Below are 22,901 nucleotides of genomic sequence, written 5' to 3'. Positions count from 1 at the left end.
AGTCTCCCTCCCGGGTCAGGCTTCTGTACGGAAGACAACCATATTTGGCTCGAGGAAGTGATGTCGTAAAACGAGTAGGTCGCTGAAATGTAGGCCAAATCCAGGTTGTTGACGTCGTCACCCGACATATAACATGGTTCAGCTTTGCTTCTATTAATGTTTTACTTTTGTAGCCAACGAAGTGGGTGGAAATTCGGTAGGGACTGCCATTCGGCATTTAAAAAAAAGCTCATACCCGGAAGTCTGCTGGCAGTGCAACAGGAAAGTCCCGGCGCTGCCATATATGGGCTTCCGTCTCACCTTATTTGGCAATCTACGTCATTACATGAGTCTATATAAAGCCAGCCACAAAAAGGAATCCTGTTGGTTCTCATGTTTAAGTCACCGTGCGCAACAAGTGAAAACACCAACCGGAAACACGCACTGTCATCCCCTTATTTACAAAAATTAGTCACCTTATCCAATCACCGGGACTCTCTTTGGGATCCCGGACCAGACTCAAACCCGCGTTGGCTTCTTCCGAGGTTCCGAGCCCCGATAAGAAGCAGGCCCGGTCCACCCACGCGGTTCCTGAGCAACAGCGCAGTGCCGGTGCCCCGGAGCACCAGGACCGGCCAAATCCCAGAGGCATGGCCGCGACCAAAGCGGAGCTGCTGCTCTCGGCCCTGCAAATTTCCGAGCCCCTGGCCGGCTTCCCGCCCGTCCTGTCCCCGCTGGACGGCTACCCGAAGCTGGAGGAGCTGCAGCTGCTTCTGCAGAACGCCGCCGAGGGTGGAGGGCTGCTGAGCGGAGAAACCGGGGACTTTGGAGGTGGGTGGCTCTATTTGTTTCTTGAGTGTTAATGTTTTCGTTGCCCATTAAAACTATACCTAATGTTTCATTAAATGCACGACACAATTTGTTATCTTACATAACTTTATATTGACTTTATTAATCCTGCAAATGGCAGCACTATACTAAAACACTCATATACTGTATTACATAAGGCGTGTGAGCCATATGCAGCAATTGTTTGAGCTGTCATTTACAACGTCTGTAGACAATGGTATCCCAAAAGAGATCATAAAATGTTCAGTTTCACTCCACTGGTTCAAAAAATTCATTTCTTACCACAAGAAATGCATCCTTGCTCACAGGGTATACTAACGGACAGATTAACTCTTCCACGAGATGACAGAAAGTACAGTTAACCTAACAGAAAAAAAATGATGCAGAGGTTTTAATCGTAAAAAGTATATTTAATATTGTAAGACACTGTAACATGCACTTTGAATGCTAACACTGTTTCTGAATATGGAAACATTAAAAAAAGCTATATGTACATAAAGGCAGTCCAATTAAAATAATAACAAAAACAGTATCCAAAACAAACAGTTGTTAAAGATTAAATGCTAATTTATTGAATTTAAAAGTTATGAACAACTGAACTGTGATTATTTTTGCATACCACAAGAGGGATGTGCTGCAAATTTGAAAAGGACCACCAAAAAACTCAAAATAAGAGAATTTGCTGATTTTATTTAATTAATTAATGATTTTTTTTTATTTCACAAGAAGGTGTAATTAGGTTTTGAATAGAAAAAAGTGCTTTGTTGCCATCTAATGGCATCTTTATGCATATAAACACCTATTTGGCTTGGTGTCAATGGCTCATATTACTAATGGATTTTTTGCTATTTGTCGCGGGGGTTCACTGTATCCTGACTTTAATGCCCCGACCTGTGGGAAAGGAGAGACACAATCCCAATGCTCCCTCTTAGCTTTTTATTCAACACCAGATAAATAAACACATAAAAACAATGAGCACAGTCGTGCAAGACCTGCTGTCGGCCTCACGTCCCGCAAGACACTCACATCCAGTCTCGTCAACGTCACATGCCGCCTCACCAGGCCCTGCCTCTTAAAGGCTCATGTACTGTGCCACCTTATGACTTACTTGGAACCACATGACATAGTAGTCTAGTGTTCTGATGTTCTCTCATATTATATTTCAGACCTCCTGTCAGAACTAGCCGACCTGCAGAACCAACCCCCGCTGACCCCTCGCGTCCCCCCTTTGGCATACAGCGGCCGCTTCACCTTTGAGCCGTCCTCCACGTCCGGCGGCAGCGGAAACTTGTGGCCGGAGCCTCTCCTCAGCCTATTTAGTGGTTTAGTCAGCGTTGCGGCTCCTTCCGCTCCCTCCTCTTCCCCATCGGTGACGTCCACATTGAGCCAACCGAGCTTCTGCTGTGTCTCCGCTGATGTCGGCTCAGTCTTCTCTGTGGCACCAACGTTCACCACCGCTGCCATCAACAGTCTCGACTCTCAGCCGGCCACATACCTGTCGCAGGGCCCGCCTCCGGCCTACCCTGCCTCCAGGCTGCCAATGCTTCCCGACTACATCTTGCCTCAGTCGCAGGACACTGAGCTCCTAAACCGCGATCGGAAGCCTGTGATGTTACAAGGTGGTAGTAATCCCACACAGCTGCCACTCACGCCGCTCTCCACAATCAAGGCCTTCTCCTCCTCACACGTTCCCAAACATCCCCTCACCGCCACTGCCTGCCAGGTCACCAAACCATGCAGGAGGAAGTTGCAGGGAAAAGCGTCCCCTCAGGAACGTCCATATATGTGCCCGGCGGACGGTTGCGACCGCCGCTTCTCTCGCTCAGATGAGCTGACCCGCCACGTGCGTGTGCACACGGGCCAGAAACCCTTCCAGTGTCGCATCTGCATGCGCAGCTTTAGCCGTAGCGATCACTTGACCACTCACATCCGCACCCACACGGGCGAGAAACCCTTCGCCTGCACCGAGTGTGGACGTAAGTTTGCCCGCAGCGACGAGCGCAAGCGGCACACCAAGATCCATCAGAGGCACCGGGCCCGGAATGCCGTCCCTGCTCCTCCCGCCTCTGCCACGCCTCCCACCACCTCCTCGGCTTGCTCCTCCTCCTACTCCTCGCCCGCTCACAGCTCCTCCTCGCCCACGCCGTCCGTCTTTAACCCTTCCTCCTTCCCGAGCTACCCCAACCTATACTCCTCCTCCAGCTGTCCCTCGCCCCCACAATCAGAGCGGCCGCCTAGCATCGCTTCGCTTCACAACATCTGCTAATGGCAAGTCGGACATCAGACTGCTCATTTTGTTCATTGAGCAGAAACAATGCAAATACATTAGAGATGTAAGCGTCTGTGAAGGGGCCCTTGCACCTACTTTTTCAAACTTAAAAGGATCATCAAACACTTCACCTGGACTTCAATGGCTGAATGAAACTAAAATGATACTTGCTGTTCAATTTCATATCCTTGAGATTTTTTCATGCGTCCTATTATGACCTGGTATCAGGGGCTATTTTTTTTAAATAATTTTCCCAAGGCTGCTCACGAGTAAGCTTTGGAGGGTCATGTTTGGGACCCCTCCAATATATCAATTTTCAACTGAATGCAAAATTTGATGCGCTTTCAGGCGTATTGAATTCTTCAAAGACATTGATTGATATTATGAATGATAAACACAATGATGCCAAGAGATGCAAATAACTCCAGCCAGCCACAGTGACTATAAACTACAACAAGCTCATTAAACAAAAGCTCTAATCAAACACTTTGTGAATTGAATGTAAATATATGTATATAATATAAATATATTGTACATGCGCATATTGAATATTTTTATAGATGATTTTACCTGCTATGTAGGTTTTGTATGTTCATATGCATTTGATACCAAATGTATTTCCTCTTAACGAACAAAGAATAAAAATGTGGAGTGAAAATAGAGGTATCACGTGGTCTTCACTGACTCTGCAACATTGTGAGATTGAAAATGTTTGGGGAGTTATTTTCTTATTTACTGAAAATAAACAAACAAAAAAAGACAAACGGGCTGAGAAACAAAGCGCTGACAGCACAAAGGCACACACGATTAAGCCACAAAACAATAGTGCTGTAAAATAAAATTTTCGCAGTGTATTTATGTAACGGGGTGTGCGTGTGCGCGCGTGTGTGTGTGTGTGTGTGTGAGAGCGTGTACGTGTGCGTGCGTGCATGTGCGTGCGTGTGCGCGCGCGTGTGTACGCGAGTATTAAGCAAAAAAGAAAAAACACTTCCAATCCTTCGACCAAAATGTCGTTTCCTCCGGCTGCGGCGGATATCCTTATGCCCAAATATGGAGCTTCCGACCGTCCTCGTAACTAGATGACGTATTGAGCATGCGTGCAACACGCTCGGCTTACAAAGGCTGCATCCCGTTCCAATAACGCAAAGCTGGCGTGATTTGAATTTCGTGGATATTAATTAAAAACGTGTCCATGGAATTTTTCAGACCAAATGACGTGTGCGCGCATGCGCGGGGTCTGACTCCTCAAACCGGGAAAACAGGTTTGACTTGACTACTCAAAATAGACAAAACCACACAATACAACTTTATTTAGATAGCACATTTCACAACAGCTGGAGTTGTAACAAAGAACTTTCTATATGGACAGAAAAGGAAAAAAAATACTTCAGAGATCGCAATAGTACGAGACGCCTTAACTAACATTAAGCAGTAAGTAATAGAATATTGACCGTTGGTTGAGTACTGTTTTCGTCAATGTTGCTTTGCGACTTTTTAGCGCGATAGAATTTCGTAGCTGGATTTGGTGGAGTTAATGTAATTTCTCATTTGGCAGTCTTTTTTTCAAAACTGAAACGAGTGATTTCCGTGCCCAACATTCCTCTTTCTCTAGAGATAAATAACCCACAAACTCCATCGTTGTTCGTCGGTTTCCGTAGTGTAGTGGTTATCACGTTCGCCTCACACGCGAAAGGTCCCCGGTTCGAAACCGGGCGGAAACATGCTTTAATTTTTTCCTTTTATTTTTTTATTTTTATTTTTTTACTTGAAATCAGCATAGTTGAGTATGATTTAAGCCAAGCTACAATCGGGGACCTCGATTCTTGCAAAAAATAGGTACAGTACTGTCTTACTAAAAACATTTCAAATAAACACACATTTTTACTTATTCACGTCTTTATTTGTTTTCAGTTTTTAAATCCTCCTGTAAATTATTAAAACACGTAATGACAATTATTAAGGTGTGAACTGAACTCTAACATACTGAAACCAAAAATTAGGAGGTAATGTTTTTTTGTTTGTTTATTTTTGAAAAATGTAATGGGATTATTATTAGATAAAGAGAAAACTCTTCATTTTGGATCTACATAAGTTCTCAATCTTGATCCTGTAAAACACAAAAATTGGTGCAATAGGTTAGACAGTATCATTGTCAAATGCAAGACGTGGACGTTTCAACAAGGTTCATTCATTTAATAACAGCTATGGAAAACATGAGAATTGAATTTTTCAAATAAAATTGGTTGAAGCCAAATAAAATCTACTTACTAATAAATGGATGGAACTGTAATTATTTCAATTAATAGATGCGACCCATGGACATTAAAGCATAAACTGTTGATCCCATTGTTCGGGCACTTTTTTTTACTGTTTCACCATTCAAATGTTCTGTAACAAATCTTCCTCACCTGTCAGACACACTGGTATCCAATCCACATGTACTTTTCTGTGCCTTGGCAAGGGTCTACAAGAAGAGTGCCATTGAATGACGGGATGTCACACACGGACCTCTCTTCACATCTACAAATAAAAGCCAAAGTTAATCATTTGAGAAAGTTACCTTTGTGCCACTCTGAACTCGGCCTTGCCTTTCAGCCACAAGACTTGTGATGTAGGTTGTGCAATTCAGATTCTGATTGGTGTCCTCCATCTCCGCCGACCAGCAAAATGTCTTCCCCTGATGCCCGTAAGTGGCTCAATGTACTTGGATCATTTGAGGGGCAGCTGTGTAGTGAGAAAAAGTGTGTTATTTAATAGGGGCTAATATGATCATTTGACATATTACAAAGACTAGAACTTGACTTACTACAATTGATCAGGTCCGTCTGGCCGTCGCAGATGACTGCAGTGAGGCAGGTGTTATTCCGGCAGAAGTTGTAATAGCTGCAGTGCAACAAAGTAAGGCAGCAATGAAAAATGACAACACAATATCTAATTTTATTTTCATCAATGAGTGCGTTTCTCTCCCGTTCTAATAATCAGTGAAGATAAGTTGAGTGTACAATGCTTTGGGTAATTATAAAAGTACTGGACTGAGTGGGGATGACTGTTTGAATAAATCCTCCTCAATTATGTGGAAAATGCAGGATCTTTATTCATTGATGAATGAATTGTTCCAATTACATAATTGATGATCAGGTGGAACTAACATTAATGTTATTCTTTTGCGTTTAACGTAATGCAAGAATGTGCTTTTTAATGTTTTAATATTTACAATAAAGCTGACTTTACTCAATTTCCAATTTGATTATTATTTTAACACATAAATATGTTTCATCCAACATGCCATTTTTTTCAAACAAAATTGAACAGAACGAGTAAAGATTTGCAGTAAATGTTTTTGAGAGACAGATTCAGTAGACGCAAACGAATGTTGGCTCGTACTCACCTCTCTTCATTTTCAATCTCAGCTCCTTCATTTTCTCCTCTTTCAACTCCTTCGTGTTCTCCTCTTTTAGCTCCTTCGTTTTCTCCTCCATTTGATGCTTTTTCAGCTTCTACTTTATCACCTCCTTCGTTTTCTCCTCCATTTGCTTCTTTTTCATTTTCTCCTCCTTCAGCTCCTTTGTTTTCTGCTTCGGAACCTTCAGTTTCCCCTTTAGATTCTTTTTCATTTTCTCCTCCTTCAGACCCCTCTTAATTTTCTCCCCCTTCTGACTCTTCATTTTCTCCTCCTTCAGATTCACCCTCATTTTCTCCGCCACATTCATCCTCACTGTCATCTGATTCTTCCGAAGAAGATGAGGAGGATGACGACGAGTCAGAGCTGACTGCACAGAGCAAACCGCAACAATTTAGGATATGCTTTTAATCAGGACTACAAAAACAAAATATTCCTTAATTTCAGATCAGGGGGAGATAAAACTGTGTGTTTCTTTTTATTTTTTGACAAAAATACTTTATTTTAATCTCTGAAGTCTAGGACAAAATTATTGGTACCCTTTCCTTAAAGAAATCTCTTGACAGTCTTGAGATTTCATTGTACCCTGCAAAGACGTCAAAAAACCAAATGCCAGTTGTAGCAAAGCAGCCCCAGACCATAACTGGGCCTCCGACATAAAATGTTTTTAAGTCATGAAGGAACACCTAGCTTCAGCTTTTGTTCAATAAACACATTGAAAAAAAAGTTTGACTCTTCATAGGTAGTTATTATTGTTTTATGAAAGAATGAATATGAAAAATTTAATGGAGACTTAGCATATTAAGATCACTGTCATGCGTTACTGAGAACTAGAGTGAGCTAATGCCACTTTTTTCCCACCCAATGAAGTTTAGTACAACAATGGTCTAGGTCATGTCAAATATATCAATATTTTACAAAAGATAATCAATAAAATTCACTTTTGTTGAAATTCAGATTTCCATAATAGACCCCTGCTTATCAAAATCTAGATTTAGAGCAAGATAAGCGTTTTATTGATTCTCAAACAAAAATGGATTTAGCTCAGTGTAATTTTTCGGCATTTCTATCAGATGTTTTAAATGTAATACTTTAGATTTCTGAATTTGTTTTGGTGAAATTAAGTCAAAGACATCAATACAAAACAAATTTTCTCTTCTTCATTTTTGCAGTTATTTTTGCCCAATAATTATTTTCATCAATTAAAAAATTAAACTTTATAGAGTTTGCATTTACCTGTTATGAGTGTGAAGGCCAACACTGAAACACAAACGCACATATTTTCTTTATCAAATTTAACACACGCTGCATTATTATTCCTGTATTGTCATTAGACTTTACTTACAAGCCACCAGCATTAACTTGAGTGAAGCCATGTTGGAATGGAGGTCCTCTCATGAATGACAACTCAATGCAAAGGTGGAGTTAACTTAAAGAGCTTTGGTGACGTTTATCTGTTGAGACTGTCGTCGCTTTATTTGACTTAGAGCTAAAAGTGTGTCGATTTATAGACATGCAACTCTTGCACCTGGTGGGTGTTTGCCCTTAACAGTCACTTTGGAGTTTGGGCTAAAATTGAGTCATCCATGTGTCAAGATACTGTTACATGAAAGAAGCTGCTAATGAGGGCAGGTACAGCAACAGAAATATAGTTTTGTTCCCTCATCATCAACGTGTGTTTCTATGTTGTACTGTACATTTGATATTTTAAATTAAAATAGTTTGCGGGACTCCGGATCACATACACACTACATATGGAATAACTAGTCCCTTTTTGTTTATTTTGTTTCATGTTTAGTACACACATTATTGTTCGAAAGCCAGAATCTTCAATGCAGTGGTATACTGTATGTTTTACTAACTCAGCTGCACTTGCTGGAATAAAAGTAAGGGAATTCTATTTGAGGAGGGAATTGTTTCAGTATGCGTGTATGTGAGGAGATGACGTAGGATGAACTTTGTACTCCTGAGGCGAACGATAATATACATATCACACATTAGAGTGTGTGCTGACTTCCACACATGAATGGAATAAACCGCAGGCTATCGTCTTAATGAACAAGATATTAAGCATACAAGCTGAGCAAATGTACAGCAATCCTTTGTCATTTATGGTAACACATTGCATAAAGATACTTTGTTGTTGTTTTCAGTTCCATCAAACACATGGAGAAGTAACAAACAGTCACAATGTCCATCTGTATATTGCCAATTATCAAAGCTGGTTAAGGACGTTGTCTATTACACGTAATAATGTTCAAATTTAATTGTCTCAAAAATATGACGTTCGTCTTAATACCACAACTTTATATCTTAACATGACAGTTTGCTGGGAAAAAACAATTTACTAGAAGAATTTTTTCCTCATATTATAACTTAATTCCCATAACATTGTGATGTTATTCTCGTAACATTGTTTAATTTATTCATGATCAATTTTTATAAAATCCGGTTCGCATACATTTAGTTTTCTGTTTTTTTTTATTTGTAGAATATTTTTCCCCACTCAATTTAATTATTACAACATTGTATCTTTAATCTAATGTCACAATAGCCCCCTCTCTCCAAAAATTAAGATAAAAAAATAATAATCTTGTCAGAGCGACACTTACATTTTTGATTTTGAAGCTTAAATTCAGCAAGTTGCAAATTCTTACAATTATCCTATATAAACGTTAAGATGTAGTTCACTCAAATTTTTCAAACCTCAACTGAAATTTATAAACAGCATTATCTGACCAAAAGTACGTTTATTCACAGTTTAAGAAAAAGAAAACATTTCGGTTGTAAAAAAAAAAATACTGTACTGTCATAAATCCATCAAAACAATGGGCCTCATGGAGAAAAGTAGTCGTAATTCAAATTCAGTCCAGTTGACAGTATGTGATTGAGTCTAGTCAAGAGTGTAGATATTCTCTTGGACTGGTCTTCTCATCCTGATCTCGTAGATGATGTGAGGAGGTTCCTCACTTGAAAAACTGGAAGAGAAAATTCTACCATCAAAGTTGTCTAATATCTACGTCTGTTCGTATTCAAACTACTTCGTAGGGGCCATTTGAGGCCCGTCATGTGATTTTTTTTCCCTCGCATTTTCTACGAAAATTAACAATGGATAGAAGAATGTTAAAGTGGCCTTTGCAACCTCCCATTTTTCTATATGAGTCCTCTAGAAGACAAAGTAAGAACACCCCACAGAATAGAGCCAGTTTAAAAAGAACAGTGTGCTCACCAGCCGCTCCTTAAAGCTGGTCTGTATAACCCACCTGTATGACAAAAGACAATGACACACATTCCAGTTAACATTCTTCATTCAGGTATTATGATGACAATAAGTGTGATAATGTGGACGAAAACGTACGCTTGAAGGCCAGAGAGAGGAAAACGGCGGTGAGCGTTATCAGAACGGTGAGGGAGAGCGACAGGACAGGAACGTTGACGTGAAGGGAGAGTGTCGCGGGAGGGTTCACCACCTTAAAGACAAAAAGTTTTATTGGAAACTACTTAGTCCATCCTAAATTACTACTTGTCTTGTCTAGTTAAGCAAACAAGTTTAGCTACTTGGTAGTTTATCTGTTTGCGCAAAAGTTTTTATAACCTAATCCAAAAATGTGCTTTATTTACAAAACTCATTTTTGAGTAAATGACAAGTCCCACTGTAAATCTAGGGCACGGCAGTCTATATGGTATATGTATGGGTTTTTAAAATAGCATATTTCTGGTGCTCACAGTGATGGTGGTGGAGTGCAGCACTGATGAGTTCCTCTTGGCTAAATCCATCTGAGGCAACAGAGGCAGTGTTCTCCTGTTAACTGCCAAAACACAGATTGTGAAATTTCTTACTCATGACAGATTCACAGCTAAATTGACATTCTAAACATTAATAACCTAAATCTGACCCAACACATCATTTTATTTGGCCTGCGTAGGCAAATCGAGCATGTCAACTTCCAAAATGTTTGCTAAACTATGGACCAAATATTCATATGCAATAAAGATAAAGATAAAGATAAAGATGTTCTTTATTAGTCCCACAATGGGGAAATTTGAAGTGTTACAGCAGCAAAGATATAGATCACACAGAGTCGGCGGCGTAATGTAGCCGTTAATGTATAACATTAGCAGCAGACATTCATAAAAAGCATGCAAATATACACAGTATAAACGTATCTAAGTGTAAGGAAACACTCCTAATGACTGTCCATTATACAGAGGGGGAAACACTGTAATGATAAAAACTACTGAATGATTGAAAATACTGCAATGATAAAGATATTACACTGATAAAAGTACTGTAATGGTGAGAGTACTAAAATGACAGGAAAGTACTGCAATGATAGAAAATACTGAAAATACTCAATAATAATATTGAGACATTGCAAGCATTTCCTTGTTACCAAACCCCTTATTACATTAACTTAAAAATAGTTGAACTAACAATTATTCTTCTGATTTCTAAACTTTCTAAACAAATTGATCCATCAATTTGTTGAGGACTGTATTTATCATAATATGAGGGGATGATTAAACATTTACATGGGTTCGCAGTTATGATGGACCTCCAAGGGAAACCGTAACTACAACGTGGCCTGCAAAAAAATGAGTTTGACATACCTGACCTAAAACATAATAAATAGTATAGTTAGACTTCAAAATAGACAAATTAATGGATGTTTAGGGTCAGTTGTACAGAATAGATCGAAGACCACGCAGGTGTCCCCAAAGGTTCTGTGCTCGGCCCATTATTGAGAGTCGCAATGAAACAGCTTGCACTGCTGAGTTTTTACAGAAGTCCTTAGTGTTTTTCATTTTAATGATTAATATTTATGACTGAGAATTTTTTTTTCAAATATGTACATAGAAATTTCCCTCTGCATTGGCACAGATTAGTGATTTTACTATGTCACATCTGTGCAGCAGGAACGGAACTCTGTTGTGAACCCATGAGTCTCTGAAGCTATATTTTCCTTTACTATTTTCATAGGCCAGTCATACGGATTACATTAAAATCCACAATGGTGTCCCCCAAGGTTTTGTACCATGCCCACTTTTGTTTCACAAGATCTGTTGCTGAGAATTGTCTCACCTCCCAAAGTTGACGCCTCTGTGATCTGTATTGTCGTGGTTGTTGTAGGCAATGTTGTTGTCGGATTGTTGTTTGAAGCTGTCAGAGAAAAAAAAAACAAGAAAGTGCTGCAAATAAACCTCTAAATGAACGAGTTAAGACACATTTTTTCTACTTTATCCAAGAAAACGCACCTTTGACCACCCGCAGGTTCATAATCACCTTCTTGTCATTGAACAACCCGTCGATGTCCACCCTGCAGCAGTATGGCCCGCTGTCGCTCCGCCTCACTTTCAAGATGTCCAGATCCATTTGTCCTTCCAGGATGTCTCCCGTCAGCCGAAAGCGGTCATCCACCTGCCGTAGGGATACAGTTGTTCTGAGTTGTGTTGGATTTTTTTGTATGATCTTCTTTATAAACAGATGATGAACCAATGACAGAACGAAAAATAAGAACCAATGCCGTATCTTTCGAAATCCTCACTAGAGATCATATCAGTGGTGTGCCTGGTGTATAAGGCAACATCTACATTTCTGATTAAGGGCTTGAAGTTTCATAATTACCACTGATGTGGCGCCCTATTGTATTGAAAGCACCAGTTGCAGTGTAACACGCATTTTACACAGCATTGTCAATCTGAGCTTTGTGTAAAAGTGTCTCATTACAGCAGAGATAACACCGTTCTCGTCGGTTTCGATCAGAATGTTGCTGCACCAGAGGGTCCCACAGCCTCGGCCCCAGCACACCCGACTCAGGCCGAAACGCTCCACTGAGTATTGACAGGACAGTGAGGCCACGCCACCTTCAGTCACTTTAAAACAGGAAACGGGAACAACGCCACCTGCAGTGAGACGCAAATATAGTTTGCATTACTTAGAATACACTGCTTCAGCTATATTGGCTATTGATACACAGAAAGATCCATCCATTCATTTTCAAAAGTACTTGTCCTCCTCCTACGGTTGCTGGTGATCTGGAGTTCATCCCAGCTGACTTTGGGCAAGAGACAAACACCCTGGACTGGTTGCCAGCACACTCACTACAATTTTTTTCTTCAGTGAAGCTAACATACATGGAAGAAATATGGAGAGATAACCCAAGAAAAAAAACATACAAACGCCAGACAGCAAGAACTGAAGTTCAAACCCAGTACCACGTAAGTGCGAGGCAGACACTATAACGCACCGTGCCATACATGCACAAAATCCCCAGCAAGTCAACATCCAAATGTGAAAGAGACAAAGAGCTTCTTGAAGTCTTCTCATTACATGTGCTTGTTGATGTCGGCAGTCATGTATGTCGTGATGACATCAGTGAATGGCTCACCTGACAGGATGAGGACCATGGCGGTGAAGGTCTGAGGCATTAGACGGTGGCGAGGCGACGTGGAGGCCATTGTGGTGTGTATGTGTGTGTGTGCTCATTGTAGGACCACTCACACTGATGCACACTGAGCCAATAATGGAACTTTGTGTGTGTGTGTGCGTGTGTGCGTGCGGCTGGGTGGTTGGGTGTTACAGTCAATAATAAAGACTTCATTGATTCATGCTGAATGTTAGCTGTGTGTTTTGCAACCTCACAGCTTTATGGTAATTATAAAAATGGTAATTTTTATCAATCTCAAATTAAAAAGTACGACAAAGAAAAGTGTAACTTTAATATAACGTACAGAATTTCTTCATTACTTTTAAAGTAGATTTTGTTCGCTCACTTGAATTTTATGAAGGAAAATACATAAAATATTGGTTAAAAAACAATACAATGAAAAAAAAAGTTAAATTTGGATGGGCTGAGTCTCATTGTTTTTAATAGAGGGACATCTTAAGATACTAATTTAATTTGTTCCTTAATCACAGTCATCACCATCCCTAACAATCTTCTTGCCCCAGTACAATGATTGGAAATAGCTTTAATATTTCCCCAAAAAACCTAATAAAAATGTGTAATATTGTATGTTCTTAAAAACATATAACAACACCATGATTAAATGGAACATAAAGACTTAAATCATCATTTTGCATAGGATAAAGAAAATATGTGTGTGAAATTTTTTAGATTGCCTCTCTACATGGCTGAATGATGACTCGTCGTGAACAATGCATGAGTTTCGCGACTCTTATGTCAAGGTACCAAACAGGGTCCTACATTAACCCGAATAGGGTGATGGCCTGGTGACACTGGCTCTGGTATAATCTGATACATTGATTATTTCCTATTTAGAGTCATTGTATTATTTAACCCTTTAATAAAATATTACTTCTGTGTATTTTTTGTCTGTTTTTTTTTTTGTTTGTTTTTGCTTTTTTTTTTTTTTTTTGCATTTCATGTTTTCGCAGTATAAAATCTTACTGAGTAACATTTGGCGTTTTATGAGTTTTATATGTTGTTCAAGCCATTCCTTTATGGAAAGACTTAACCTGACTCACAAAATATGTGCAGAGTGTGGTAAAAATATCAATGATGATTGATCAATTTAAGAAGTCATCATATTTATCTGTGAAATTTACATTTTCCCAATCCAGTCAGTGACAGTGAATTTCGGCTGGCACACTGTTAATGTAGAACCCTGCCGCAGTACTATGAAGAAATAAATAAAAAAAAATCTTCAGCAAATGTCTAAAACTTTTAATACTTTCTCTGTTTATTTCTGGGCTAGTACTTTTGTCTTATTGCACAAAAAAGTAATGACAACAAAGTGACTTAATCTTAAAATGGATTTATGCATTCTTGTAATTTTCTTTCCCTCCAATCAGAATCAACATTTTTTATACTGCCTATGAAAGAAAACTGAATGAAAACAAAAAAAATTAAGCGATGGAAGGAAATAAGGCGTACAAAAGGACTTTGTGTTTCTCTCGCTCGCACACACATACACTCTGAATGGTCAACTGTGGCAACGTCACAGATGTACAAACTACTCCATTATTCCTGTCAAATAACCCCCTGTCACTTCATGTCTTTTCTTTCTTTTATGGCACTGAGAGGCATTTTAATGTGACATTACCAAGGGGCCCTCCAAATGATTTCATGAAATGCAAGATTTTAGAAAAGTGGTCACAGAGTAGCTAAAATAAGTCCCTAATGATCCAAAAATCTGAAATAGAAAGAAACCAAATGTGGTTTGTAAATAATAGGTCTCTCTAATGCATTGCAATTATACTCGTATTTGAGTACCATACAACAGATCTGCAATAAATCCCATCTAGAAATCAAGGCTACAAGACATGTGTTGCATCCTCCAAATGCATTTTTTTCCAGTATAACCGGTCCCATTTAAAACAGTGTTTACCACATCATGTTATATGTAATGCATGTATAATATAAATACTGTTTGAAGTTTTAATACTAAAATTTGTTTATTGTGAAAAGAATTCAACACTTCCGTCATTTTGTCATTAGCTTTTATTTTTAAAACCAGAGTTGAACCCTCGTGGTTTTTACCGGAGATGGACACTGGTTGGAATCGTAACTTTGACCACCTGGTAGCAGAATAGTGTTTAAATGCTTCATAGATAATAAACTAGCCACAACATCTGAGGTGACTTCTAAACGTGTAGTTAATGTTTTTTACCTCTCTGTAACAACTAAATTTTCTATATTTGATAGGTCTTTTTCGACGCTACATTAGCCACGTAGCTAACCCCAGCTAACTGGAATATTGTTTTGGGGCCGTGTCAAAACACGATGGAATGACTGGAGAAGAAACGTCGGGAAAGCAGTAAACGTGCGTATTTGACATTTAAATGTTTCTTTAAACTACGTCGCGACGTCTAGTAACGTCACGGGAAGGTAGGTTATGTCACTTGATGACCGAATTACTGTACCTCATTACTGTACCTCATTACTTACGTGACCGGATTACACATGTAAAGAATGATGGAGATTATCACCGACCTCATGAATTGTTTTCTTTTTTGGTTCTGTTTCCGAATTAGATTCGTGCGCGTTTTTTGCAGAAAATACATTTCAGGCAGCGTAAACATAGGAGGTTTGTAAGAAATACGCCTAAAACGTATGATAAGAGTTATCAGAGGGTCGTGGTAATACAAAACTATAAAAAGAAGACATATTGTCACGTTTTTCAATGTTTAACGCAGCTCCCATCTATCTATAGCATTTCTGTGACATGCTTTCATCGAAATACCCCGAGGATCAAGAATTAAAGTACACTTTAGACATCTTATTTCTTGTCTCCCTGAGATGATTACTGCTTGGCGAATGGCAAATCCTTTTTTCGTTACCATGATGAACCCTGAGCCCTGACTACAGTGTAGGGGTGTGCATCGCTCCAGAACAAACAATTTGATAGGGTTTTCAATATACGGGATGTGAAACAATTCAAGGATGGTCGGATTTGAAAGTGGACCGATTTGATTTTTTTATGTACAAGATATTAAAAATGTCAGTTTTCTATAACATGTCCCCATGTTTTCTGCCATCACCCAGGATGCTTCACTTGCCATACAGCAGCCTGGACCGGGATCGGCCCCTGATGCAGCTTTCCTTCACCACCTTTGTCACAGGGATGCTTCTTCTCCCTGTGACCGGCCTTATTGTGTCCCTGTTCATTTCCATCATCTACCACTTTGAAGATGCCAACTATACGCACTGTCACGTAAATCCTGACCAGAGTGGCTCAAATACTTATACTCTGTACTTTAGTAGACGTATAGATACTTGGGTAAAAAAAAAACTGGTAAAAGCTGAATTGTTGATTCAAATCCTTAAGTAATAGACAATTTCTTATTTATTTATTTCTAATTCCACACTCTGAAATGTACATAACCGTAACCTTTGTTTGTATATTCATATTGACGGGCTAGTAAGAATTAGCATGAGCATGTGCAGGAAGGATTTACATTAAAATAATTGCTACCCACAAACGCTATTTTATTAATCTGTAAAAAAAAATCCATCTATGCATCATCTTAGTCGCTTCTCCTCACAAGGGTCGCGGGGTGCTGGAGCCTATCCCAGCTGTCTTTGGGCAGTAGGCAGGGGACACCCTTAACTGGTTGCCAGCCAATCGCAGGGCGCACATAGACGAACAACCATCCATGCTCATGCTCATACCTAGGGAAAATTTAGAGTGTTCAATTAACCTACCATGCATGTCTTTGGAATCTGGAGCACCCAGAGAAAACCCACGCAGGCTCGGGGAGAATATGCAAACTCCACAGAGGAAGGAAAAATCGAACCGTGCACCTCTGCACTGTGAGGCCATTGAGTCGCTTTTAATATATTTCACCTGCTACTAAATTATTTAAATTTTTTCTTTCAAGTTAGATTTAAAGTTCGGTATTGCTAGTTGACTTGAGACAATGTTTTGAAATAAATGAAAAATTGTGTTTAATACAATTCAATACAACTTTATTTATATAGCGCATTTCACTACAGCTGGAGCTGTAACAAAGCGCCTTCCAGGATTTCAATATCTATCAAAAATTATCCGGATTACTTTTTTCCATAACTGCCCAGCCCTTCTTCCCACCACCGGCCCTGTTGTGGTGTTGACTTTTATTTAACTGTAAGCAGTTGATTAGAGTTTGTGTGCTCCACCAGGTGTCCAACTACCTCCCTTCAATCAGTGCCGCCATCAGCCGCGTGCCGGAGCTCTACATCTGGCGCTTCTGCATTGGACTGCACTCGGCACCGCGTTTCCTGTTGGCTACCACCTATTTCAGCTTCTACCGCAGTCGCTTTGCTGCCAAGTTTCCGGATCTGCTCTTGAGCTGGATAGCATTTGCGTGTAACCTGGCCGAAAACTGCGCCCTGCTGCTGCTCACCTACGTGGCGTCCACGGAGATATATAGTGAGTAAAAGGAGTTTTCACAGTGCACTTACTCAATGAGGCCTTTCCCCATGGTTTAGACGACAATTGGAATTCACTTGGGCAAGATGTTTCTGTCATTGTTCCAAAAGAAAATCCTGGCTTTGCTCATTTTAAGGAGGAGGAAAAGACAATCAGCGCTCGTAGAGTTTAATTATGGCGTTTATGGTAAAGTCAGCCAAAAGAGTACACGTACACGGAAACGCTTTCTGACGTCATTATGAAAATGCAAATTATATTAATTCGAGGGGCACTGCTGTCGCTCTGCAACATCAGTATATACATAGTGTGTAGGTAAAGTGCAGTGTGAAAAGAGCCCAAGGTGATTAATCGATTATAAGGTTGTTGTTTTTTTTTTTTAAATGAGGCTTTTTTATTTTTACTAGAATTTGGTTGTTCACAGATGCACTTCTTGCACTAACAACTTACTAGTGAACAGAGAGGTTCTAGTTTACAATACAGCAGTCGTTTCATCTTATTTCTTGACTTTTCCTTCTCACGTCGCTATTTTTTTTTCAAACGCAACTAGCGTTTAACTTTAATCTCTGTGATAAGACAACATAAAGCAAATAGTCATCAATAACATATTCTGATGGTATCACGGCATTAAAATTACAGCTGTAAAATTGCTTTTTTTTTAGGTGTTTGGTTTAAAAAAAATTTGCTAAATTGATTTTTTTTTTGAAAATCTAGAATATTTGGTAAATTTAGGTAAAGTCAAATTGATTACGTAAGTAAAAATGCATAAATAAATAAATGTTAACATTCTTAATTCTGTTTTAATTCTTCTTACTAACTCACAGTGTCCCATCACTGGTGAGCAATTTTTAGAACTGACCCATTGGTTACTCATTTTGTACATAGGGTTCACTGGTATGCTTTAAAAAAAAGTTGCAATGCACGTTAATCAACATATTATAACAACATCTGTATAAGTATGTTTGAGTTATTAGAGCAGTTGCTCTCGTTTTCTTCCCTACCGACTCGCTCCCTCCACATGTCTTCTGCTCACCCCTCCCCTCTCTGCTCAGTTTAGAAGGAGTAAAAAAATAGCCACTGTCATCTAATCATTAACTTAAACGATTTGCTCATCAGCCTGTATTGTTCCCTACTTAGAAGTGCCCTAAAAAATATGAGATTACTACCTTGATGGACGGTTTGCACCATTATTGAAACACTGACTTTTTAAAAACAACCCAAATCATTTTCACATTGTTTTCTGAATAATAAGAATAGTGCCTCTTACCAGTGTTGTGTCTACGCATATATAGCTCAACTTCCCATGCCTCACTGACTACATTAATTGCAAAATCCATTACCATGTCCATCCATAATTTCTACATGAATTTTCCCAAAAAATCAGATGTGAAGTGTATAAAATATGTATAATAGCTCTTTTTTTGCAGCTGTTCACAAAGGTGGCTTCCTCACGTTCATTGTGAGTTCACAACTGTACATGCTGATTACATGCAGGCTGTGGTATGTGATCAAGAGTCACTCTGTGAGCAAAGAGGTGAATTCAACTTAAGTTTATGCATTCTGATTTTATCATTCAATGGAGTTAGGTTAATAAAGGGTTTATTAATTTTTTTAGTGATTTGGTCATGATCAAACACGTTTTTCTGTGTCAGGAGCTGATTTCGTACAGGTGGAAGGTGCGCCTGCTTCTGTTCAACCTGAGCTGCTGCGTGGCTGCTGCATACTTCTTCAGACGCCATAACAAACACTGCGAGACTGGAGGTGAGCCTTCATGACTTGATCACTTTTAATGGCTCGTGAAGTACGTGGGTATTGTTGACACGTTCACAGTCCTGATGCGTTTGTTCCCCAATATAGTAAGGGATTAGATACAGTACAGTGGATCCTACAAAGTGGAGCACAACTGTACACTGATGATGGTTCACTTCCATGTACAGTAGTTTTACTTTCAAAACAAATTTTCACACAATATATTTTCTGTCATCTAATTAAGACCTATATTAAATTGATACTTATAAAGACTAATCGAATGACTGCCATCATGGGTATAATTTTGGATTTTTCATGAGTTAAAACATTTGTATTTTTTTCTGTTGTTTTTAAATTAATAAGCGGTTTGATAATCAATGGATGGATAGTGTTAATTAGTTTTTACAGCAGATTTGTTCCTTTTTGTTTTGAAAATTCTTCATTCTACTTAAGTTTTTATCAGTTTAGTTTTTAGTCTAATTTTTTATACATATGTGATGTATTTATGGAGTTCAAGATAAAAAAAAGGCCACTAGCTATTGTGTAATAAAGTAAAGTAAAATACAATTGACAGTTCAAGCTTTTTTGTTCTGTACAGTCTTACAGTAATGCCATAATAAATACATTTGAAATAAACCCCTAAAAGCTCTTGCATTAAATTTATTGTCAAAGGCAAATACAAAGGACATTTTTGCTCTAATTATAGTTAGCTTTAATGTCTTAATATCTAGTTTCAGTTAGCTTTAAAAAAAAATTCTTAACTCTTGTTAAAAAAAGAAATATGAACGACTTGAATACAACAGAATACATCTAAAATAGCGACGTTGCAATCCCGATTCTGATTTCACCTAACAGTCATCTGAAAATTACTATATTGGTCCCAATTTACCATCACATGATCGTCACAATTCAAAAACCAAGTAACTACTGTGTGTGTATGTGAATCGTCACAATTCAAAAACCAAGTAACTAATGTGTGTGTATGTGAATGATGTTCAATTAATTGTATTGCTCATATTGTAAGCAACCAGGACTTTTCCTATGTCACAATAAGTGCCATTTCAGGCTGTATAAATTGTACCGTTTTTAAGGCATTCACCTTTGGAGATTCCACTACATATTAATGTATACATTTGTTAAATGTCCTATAAAGCAGTACTCATATGTATTGTCTGTCATGGAATTGCATAAAAGGAAATTGTAATAAGACAGAACATATTTGTAAATGTGTTCTGTAAATACAGCAGACACAATTGCAACATTAGATGGAATTTTGCAAAGTCTATAGCCTGGCCTCTGTTTTTTTTTTTTTTTTAAATGTCATTTTTCAAAGACAAACATGGCAAAAAGATGAAGTGTCCTCTTACTGACGCTGCATCTTCTGCTGTCCTCAGTCTACACACTGTTCGCTCTATTCGAATACCTGGTGGTCTTCTCCAACATGGCTTTCCACACCACGTCGATCTTGGACTTTGGTAAAGAATTTGTGATGGTGACCGTACTGCCTGAAGACAAACGATACTGAAAACAACATGACCCACTTCACATTTTATATAACTGCAAGTCAAACTGGAACATTCCATCGTCATTTGAAGTTGCTCGTTTAGTTTGCTTATCTCAGCCAAATTTTACGTGTGTGTATGTGTGTGTAAACTCACTTAGACCAATATCGTCAACTTACTCACATCAGTTAAAGCAGGAAACACAAATACTGACAATCAGGCCTAATTCGAAAATTTTCCCTATTTTAGGGTCTAAGTCAACAAAGCTCTATTAGTGGATGTTTCTGAATGATTATCGTGAGCGATGTGTTAAGAAGGGGGATTTACATCCAATATCCTTTGAAAACTGTCTGGGATCACAATTAGCAAGGCGGCCCTATTTTAAACTTTCTTGGCTACCCTATGAATTTCCCCCCATGACTCTTATTATATGATGAAGAATTAACAGGCTCAATTGTTATAATAGGAAAATTGAGCACATCTTTCCTGCATGAATCTCAAACCTCTGATTGTCTCATGTTTGACAAAATCAAAATTACTTTAATCGGTAGGCTTGTAATGGTGCGGCACTTATAAGCAAAAAGTGCGAGCAGCTAGCTGTAGTTCATTAAAAAGTAAAGAGTTTACACAGTGAATCTGTTATGATGAAATGTCACCGTGAAGTATTTTAGGCCAAGATCGGCATTCTTTTTGGGGGAAAGGGGCATTTATTTTCTGTTTTAAAAACACTGCCAGTATTTCATTAGCTTAGGTTGTTTTCATTGGCGTGGCATTAGCTAATTCTGGCAGTAAGGTTCGCCAACCTGCTAGTATGTGAGTTTATGACGGGAAACCTTCTGAAACACTGTTTGAAAATGACTGCTTTTCCATAGTCATGTTATTTTATTTGTTTTTCAGAAGTCAGCCAGGTGTAGGTGAGAGAATGTAATTCTAGCACCGATCATTACATGATAATGACTTTGCCAATATTTCTTTGGTATGCTGTCAAACTGTTATTTTTTGGCTGACAGCACAAAGCGAGGAAGATGAGGATAAAGAGAGAGGAAAAGAGAGAAAGCAAGATGAAGCAGGTGAGAACATGATCAGGTGGTTCAGGAGACCACAATAATAAGCATCTTTTAAATCACATTTATTGAATTTTTCAATCGTGATGTAATCCATCTTTAAAATCTGCTTTGGCCCACTGCTCATGGACAGCTTACAGTGTATGACTACATTTCATGTAATAACCCCAGAAATTGGACCACTGGGCTTGTTTGCTTGCTTTATGTATTGTTTTGAAGGTTTTTAACTACATCCTTACAAAACATTTGAATGTACTATATTAAGGAGGGCGCTAGTTGCATGGAGAGATTGAGAGGGCAAGAACAGGATGGAGAGACGAGGGTGCAAGATCTGGAAGAAGCAGGTGAGGAAAGGGCATTGTTTGTTACAGAGGCAAGTTATGTAGAAAATGCACATCATGTCTGCTCTACATTTCATGGATATTTGTGTTGCTAAGGAATAAGTGAAAAGCAGGGAGAGTTTTGAAGGTGTAAGATAGCAGCCGACCAGAGAGATACACAAAGGTTTTATTTTATTTTTGCATTGTAAGTTTTATGCAAATGGGTCAATAAGATATTCCATTATCATTAAAAACAATATTTGTTTTGAAGTTTGCATTTAATTTTGTCCACACATTTTTGAGCACTGATTTTCCACATTTATCATGTATAGTTTACATTGAAAATCAACGTGTTCAAGTGACTATGGATTAGAATGTAGCAAAGAAAGAATAAAATGCAGCATGGTTATTTTCTGGGTGAAATCTGTGTGATTTTCATCCATCTGTCCTTCTCTGTACTTCCTAGCCAAAGAGATTTTAGATACCTCAAATTTGTGGTTCAAAACAGTGTTATTTAGCTCACACTGCCATCGCTTGGCTCAGATGTGTAACAGCATAATGTGGAAAGGTCAGTCTTGGACCAAACAAAAGAAAAATCATGCACTACATTTCCAACCGTTTCTATTATACAAATGAAAATGTTATTTTATGAGAAATGTATTTCTTCTTTAGAAGTGGTTGTCACTAGCAAATATGTGTTCTGGATTTTTATTTCCAGATGAAATAGTCATTGAGGTTAAAATGTTATGACTGCTTTTCTGAAAATAAACCAGATTGTTGAAAGTCTACAATATAGTGGATAGAGCGACAGACAAATACCGCTACTGTAGTTACTATTATATATACTTATATATTTAGAGCCCCACCATAATATTTTAGAATCTCCAGCAGGTCATC

The 22,901-nt window shown here is 38.6% G+C and overlaps 3 protein-coding genes, 1 non-coding gene and 1 pseudogene across 7 annotated transcripts; 3 read left to right on the top strand and 2 right to left on the bottom strand.

Annotated features, from left to right (window-relative positions):
* The first annotated feature begins 351 nt into the window (after positions 1 to 351).
* LOC148319788 (early growth response protein 1-like) lies at positions 352 to 3,759 on the top strand. The gene is made up of 2 exons (XM_088280281.1): positions 352 to 810; positions 1,995 to 3,759. Exons 1-2 carry the CDS (start codon positions 630 to 632, stop codon positions 3,092 to 3,094), a joined length of 1,281 nt encoding a protein of 426 aa, XP_088136407.1. The 5' UTR covers positions 352 to 629; the 3' UTR covers positions 3,095 to 3,759.
* Positions 3,760 to 4,745: 986 nt separating this feature from the next.
* trnav-cac (transfer RNA valine (anticodon CAC)) lies at positions 4,746 to 4,818 on the top strand. Its single transcript has one exon. It is a non-coding gene; the product is annotated as a tRNA-Val (tRNA).
* Positions 4,819 to 5,166: 348 nt separating this feature from the next.
* LOC148319786 (uncharacterized) lies at positions 5,167 to 7,992 on the bottom strand (annotated as a pseudogene). Its single transcript, XR_015839644.1, has 7 exons — positions 7,843 to 7,992; positions 7,734 to 7,757; positions 6,486 to 6,867; positions 5,904 to 5,980; positions 5,686 to 5,821; positions 5,506 to 5,617; positions 5,167 to 5,204 (listed from the first exon to the last, which is right to left on the bottom strand). The product of XR_015839644.1 is annotated as an uncharacterized LOC148319786 (transcript).
* A 1,078-nt stretch (positions 7,993 to 9,070) lies between these two features.
* timd4 (T cell immunoglobulin and mucin domain containing 4) lies at positions 9,071 to 12,956 on the bottom strand. The gene is made up of 8 exons (XM_088280100.1): positions 12,887 to 12,956; positions 12,226 to 12,401; positions 11,754 to 11,916; positions 11,581 to 11,658; positions 10,224 to 10,306; positions 9,856 to 9,967; positions 9,727 to 9,760; positions 9,071 to 9,475 (listed from the first exon to the last, which is right to left on the bottom strand). Exons 1-8 carry the CDS (start codon positions 12,954 to 12,956, stop codon positions 9,391 to 9,393), a joined length of 801 nt encoding a protein of 266 aa, XP_088136226.1. The 3' UTR covers positions 9,071 to 9,390.
* A 2,004-nt stretch (positions 12,957 to 14,960) lies between these two features.
* pgap2 (post-GPI attachment to proteins 2) lies at positions 14,961 to 22,413 on the top strand. Of its 3 annotated transcripts, none has more exons than XM_088280221.1 (7): positions 14,961 to 15,098; positions 15,167 to 15,284; positions 16,007 to 16,175; positions 17,123 to 17,372; positions 18,797 to 18,903; positions 19,022 to 19,130; positions 20,513 to 22,413. In XM_088280221.1, the coding sequence occupies exons 3-7, from the start codon at positions 16,008 to 16,010 to the stop codon at positions 20,641 to 20,643; spliced, it is 765 nt and encodes a 254-aa protein (XP_088136347.1). In that variant the 5' UTR covers positions 14,961 to 15,098; positions 15,167 to 15,284; position 16,007; the 3' UTR covers positions 20,644 to 22,413. The 3 variants fall into 3 exon arrangements, with proteins under 3 accessions (XP_088136347.1, XP_088136349.1, XP_088136348.1); XM_088280223.1 differs by having other exon boundaries at positions 15,167 to 15,349; XM_088280222.1 differs by having other exon boundaries at positions 14,978 to 15,284.
* Positions 22,414 to 22,901: the final 488 nt, after the last annotated feature.

Source organism: Idiotropiscis lumnitzeri, chromosome 17 (assembly GCF_059441095.1).
Source record: "Idiotropiscis lumnitzeri isolate Australia: NSW breed Sydney's pygmy pipehorse chromosome 17, RoL_Ilum_1.0, whole genome shotgun sequence".
In the NCBI taxonomy this organism is placed as follows: Eukaryota; Metazoa; Chordata; class Actinopteri; order Syngnathiformes; family Syngnathidae; genus Idiotropiscis; species Idiotropiscis lumnitzeri.
Note: the sequence above shows the minus strand (reverse complement) of the source record. Positions and strands in the feature narration are given on the sequence as shown.

Excerpts from the sequence above, each read along its gene's own strand:
- pgap2 (XM_088280221.1), top strand. The coding sequence starts at position 16,008 with ATGCTTCACTTGCCATACAGCAGCCTGGACCGGGATCGGCCCCTGATG. Across the intron at positions 16,176-17,122 it reads CCAACTATACGCACTGTCAC|GTGTCCAACTACCTCCCTTC; the intron begins GTAAATCCTGAC and ends GTGCTCCACCAG. Across the intron at positions 18,904-19,021 it reads GTCACTCTGTGAGCAAAGAG|GAGCTGATTTCGTACAGGTG; the intron begins GTGAATTCAACT and ends TTTCTGTGTCAG.
- timd4 (XM_088280100.1), bottom strand. The coding sequence starts at position 12,956 with ATGGCCTCCACGTCGCCTCGCCACCGTCTAATGCCTCAGACCTTCACC. Across the intron at positions 10,307-11,580 it reads AGAGGCGTCAACTTTGGGAG|TTAACAGGAGAACACTGCCT; the intron begins GTGAGACAATTC and ends GTGTTTTGGCAG. Across the intron at positions 9,476-9,726 it reads CCAGCTTTAAGGAGCGGCTG|TTTTTCAAGTGAGGAACCTC; the intron begins GTGAGCACACTG and ends TTTCTCTTCCAG.
- LOC148319788 (XM_088280281.1), top strand. The coding sequence starts at position 630 with ATGGCCGCGACCAAAGCGGAGCTGCTGCTCTCGGCCCTGCAAATTTCC. Across the intron at positions 811-1,994 it reads AGAAACCGGGGACTTTGGAG|ACCTCCTGTCAGAACTAGCC; the intron begins GTGGGTGGCTCT and ends ATTATATTTCAG.